The 4,401-nt window shown below is 45.3% G+C and overlaps 1 protein-coding gene across 1 annotated transcript in view; it reads left to right on the plus strand.

Moving 5' to 3' along the window:
• SWAP70 (SWAP switching B-cell complex 70kDa subunit) overlaps positions 1–4,197 on the plus strand; it is a gene marked incomplete at its 5' end in the record, with an annotated part of 39,522 nt that extends 35,325 nt beyond the window's left edge. The window contains 4 exons of the mRNA XM_010133404.1: positions 561–727; positions 1,512–1,710; positions 3,247–3,343; positions 4,075–4,197. Of these exons, the coding sequence (XP_010131706.1) occupies positions 561–727; positions 1,512–1,710; positions 3,247–3,343; positions 4,075–4,184 (573 nt within the window). The remainder of the gene's footprint in view (positions 1–560; positions 728–1,511; positions 1,711–3,246; positions 3,344–4,074) is intronic.
• Between the last annotated feature and the right edge of the window lie 204 nt (positions 4,198–4,401).

The raw sequence follows: 4,401 nt of genomic DNA on the forward strand, positions 1-4,401 counted from the left end.
GGGGGTACTGAAGGTTACTGGTTATTGAAGGGGGTGGGAGGCTAATGAGGATCAGAGACTGGGTGACTGTGGATGTGCAGCATCCCCTCACCTTCCGCTGTCCCTTACCGTGGTTTTGTGTTCTACTTGCCCTTGCTGTCGCGGTGCCATCAGCCCAATACGTGTGTAAAATGCACTGCTGCCAAGGGAGCACTTGCCTGAGGAAAGGAGTGGAAACCATGTAATTAAACCAGCCCAAACTTCTGTCCGGGCTGTCTACGAGTTCTCTCTTCCTTCAGTTTAGTGCGTATCTGTAACCTCCGTGACAAAAGCAAACTGACTGAAGTTAGGTTTAAAAATACTGTGCTGCATCAAGTCAGTAGGGCAATGTAAGTAGTATTAATTTTTTTTTAAATGCTCTTAGTTACACATCTACAAATCTAGACTCAGTTTAATCAGTTCTGCTCTGCAGAAAAGGTTTGTTTCTAAAAAAGCATCTGAGAGAAACATGGCAATTCCTTTAAAATTTAGAAACCTGAGTTGAATGGGAGCTCATACGTGTCCTCAATTTATGCTGCTAGGTAAGACAAAAAATGGAAGAGCAGGTTGCTCAGAAATCATCTGAACTGGAACAGTATTTACAGCGCGTACGTGAACTGGAAGAAATGTATAAGCAGCTGCAGGAAGCTTTGGAGGATGAGAAACAGGCACGTCAAGATGAAGAGACTGTAAGGAAACTTCAAGCCAGGTATGGCTTTGACCTAGTGGGCATTTGTTTCAGTTCCCTGTGCCCCCTCCCGCAACAACAAACTATGCCGTAGTGTTAAAGATTGTTTGCACCTCAGACACACCGCTGTAAAGGAGGACTAGACTGAAGCCCACACACAGGATAGGTTTGGGTTTTTTCCCCCTTAAACTACAAAGGCTAATGCTGGTATTTATGACTTTTCCGTGTGTTTGATTAGCCCTCAGCAGTGGGAGCGCTCAGCAAGTTCAGAAGAGCAGGCACACTTGTTTTTCCTCAGGTGTAGTGCAGGTCAGCTCTTGAAAAACTGAGATCACTCTGTACAGAATTTCCAGCTGTGTGTGTTACAAAGCAGCACTTGTAAATACGACTCTCTGCTGTATTTTATCACAGGTTTAAATTGTAACTGATAAGGAGTCGAGTCTAGTTTTACTCCTGTGGGCTTTGTTTGGTGTTGTTGGTTTCTTCATTATTCAATCATCCTGAGACAGTTAGGAAACCTACACGTGCTTGTTCCTTCTGTGGTTTTCAGTGGGGTGTGTTAGCATTAGCGACTGAATTTTCTGAACAGCCTTTTGCAGCAGTCAGACTGCTTCCACTGCTGGCATGATTTTCAGCTTTACACGGAAGATAAGCCAACAAGCACTAACTTTCTTCCTGCTTCCCAAATACTTTAAAAAAAAGAAGAAAGGAAAGAAAATAATGAGCTTGGCTTCCCTACATGTACGCTACAGTACTGGATACAGCGTACCTTACAGTGCAGTGACCGTGGCAATCCCCATTGCAGATTACTGGAAGAGGAGTCAGCAAAGAGAGCCGAACTGGAAAAATGGCACTTGCAGCAGCAACAGACCATTCAGATGACAGAAGCAGAGAAACAAGAGCTAGAAAACCAGAGAATGATAAAGGAACGGGCTCTTCAAGTTGCTATGCAGCAACTGGAACAACTTGAACTGGAAAGGAAGGAGGCCCTTGAGCAATACGAGGTGAGCTGTGCTGGTCATCAACCTCTCCTACTCACCCAGGTACTGAGCAGTTCAGCTGAATGCGAAGTTCATCAGTATCATCGTTCTTAAGGATTAGTATGGCACAAGAACGATAATATCAGGTAGGACAGTTACATGTTGGGATTTTTGGCCTGGACCAGTAGGTATGTTTGAAGGAGAGGGCCTGTTTCTGACACACCCCCTCCTTTATTCTTGTGTCCCAATTCACATGCAAGCCAGCTCAGTCACACCCTGAAATACTCTGTATACCTTTGTCTTCTGCTGGAGACTAACTTCTTACACAGTCCCATCGCTGACATCACCACGTGCCTTAGGCTTTTGACTGAGTGGTTCTCGCAGTATTTTGGTGATGCCTTGGGACAGTATTGTTTTCTACAGATGAAAAATCAATGTGCTGCTGTAGGCCCCTGCTCCTCAGAAAGGTATTTAAGCACTGAACTGATGTCACGGGTAGCTGGGAATTAGCCTGGGTTCTCAGTGTGTGGCAGTGCCTCACGTCCCCAGTGCCAGGCCGGTTCTCTGCTCCGCTGGGTGTTTTGGGGGAAAGCCAGTGGCTGCAGTCATGGAAGAAATAAGGGTGAGAACTGGGCGAGCTCAGAGTTTGAAACGCTGCATACTTTCTAGGGCGAGGGAGGTGCTGATCCTGCACGTGTTTTGGACAGGAAATAAAACATGACTGGAACTCTACCTAGGCAGTGTGTTTACGCTGCCTCGCTGCCCTTGAGGTTTCCTCTGTGAAGGACAAGCTAGTTAGCTGCCATCCCGTTACTGCAAGTAAGGGCCCAGGTGGGGTAATTCTGGCCCCTTTACAACTTACCACGTTAGTGTTACATCTAACACCATCATTAAATTGCTTTTGGCTAATACCTGATTTATTTTTAGATGACATCTCAAGCTTTTTTTATATGAAACATCATTTATTAAGCCAAAGGAATTGCTGAAGACAATAGACATTAAAAAAAAAAAAACCCAAACAAACAAAAATACCCACAAAACAAATGATGGAGTAGGTCTCTGTGATAGTTGAATCATTAGTTTAGAAATAATTAAACATTCTGGTTTTCTGTTTGACATTGACTGAAAGGCTGGTTTAGACTGTCTTGAGTGGGTTAACGGCAGGGTCCTTTACTAGCTTAACGACTGCTGACAGTGCGAGAGACCCGCTAGCTGGTCGTGGACTGGAACAGACGGTGCATCTTTCTGCTTTGAAACTACAGTTTATGTTTTCAGTCCTCATGAAGACTGGCCCTACTGACACAGCTACAGCATCTCGTGAAAACCGGTTATTTTTGGATTCTAGCTTGAATACTTTGATCGTACTGTCAAGCTTACTTTGACAGAGCCAGCGACGACCGAATTACCTCGCGTGCTTAGAAGCGAAGCTCTCCTGTCTGCTCTAAATGCAGTGCCGGCTGAATTAGCACGGGGCTGTCTTCAGATCTAAAAGGATGCTTTTTCTTTTTATACGAACAGTAAAGTTGTTCTTGTTTTCAAGTGGGCTGTATCTTATTTCAGGAGGTTAAGAAGAAGCTGGAAATGGCAGCTAATAATACCAAGAGCTGGAAAGATAAGGTCGCTCATCATGAGGGATTAATTCGACTAATAGAACCAGGTAAGCTGTCTGCAGGAAGTCTGCGGAAGATCGGTATTCGTTCCGTCTCATACACTCAGATCACTGAGTGATTTACTGAAGTCTGCCTTTTCCTGTAGCTGATTGGTTTCACAGCAGCCTGTAGATACCACATTTGTGAGAACCGCTGATGGTAACTTTCAAGTCTTCCCCTCTACTGGCCCTACCATAACAATTAATTTTGTAACTTATTACTGTTTATTTATTAATTTAAAACAAAGCAAGGGTCAACCTGAACATTGCATGATTTGGGTGTTTAATGCAGTTTTTATAAGTACTGATTGCCAAAACCATGAAGTAAAGATAGCTAAAATGCTTGATTTTGAGGAAGTTTAATTCCTTAGCTTAATTAATAGCATGCCAGCCCAGAGGAAAGGGGCTTTGTAATGCAGTGCTGGAGAGATCGCTTTCCTGCAGGGACTCGGGCAAGAGGAGGAGGGCTTTACTAAGACACAGCCGGTCGGGGCGGGGGAAGGTGGGAGATAAGGAAGCACTGCCAACCTGCCGCACTAAGCACCTCCACTGGCAGCGTCCCCGGCCTCCTCCCTCCTTGGTTAGGCGGGTCCTTGGGTGACCTTTGAGAGTGTTTCCAGTCATGGAGGAGACAGCACTTACCAAGTCACCCAGTGGCGATGCTCGGCCTGTCCCACCGACAGTGGGTGAGCGATGTCCGTGTCAGAAACTCCTCTTTCAAGCATTGCACTGTCTTCCAGGCTCCAAGAATCCTCACTTAATCACAAACTGGGGCCCGGCCGCCTTCACTGAAGCTGAACTTGAGCAAAGACAAAAGAGCTGGAAAGGGAAAAAAGCCACTTCTGAATGATGACGGTAGCTGATGCCTCGTTCATGAACAGAAGCCCATCTTTGTTCACTCCGCTTTATGCAGAGCTGTTTCTTGCTTACAAAGATTTTAGTTTGCTCAGCAGGTTGGGCCTTTCTACAAAGGAAAGACTGTTGACCACAGGCGTGTCTGCTCAGAGCTCAGTCATTAGAGTATGTGGTGTCTGACAGCACTGGCTGTTTTTCCTCGCATTTCTAGA

Source organism: Buceros rhinoceros, unplaced genomic scaffold (assembly GCF_000710305.1).
Source record: "Buceros rhinoceros silvestris isolate BGI_N320 unplaced genomic scaffold, ASM71030v1 scaffold18423, whole genome shotgun sequence".
NCBI classification, from domain to species: domain Eukaryota; kingdom Metazoa; phylum Chordata; class Aves; order Bucerotiformes; family Bucerotidae; genus Buceros; species Buceros rhinoceros.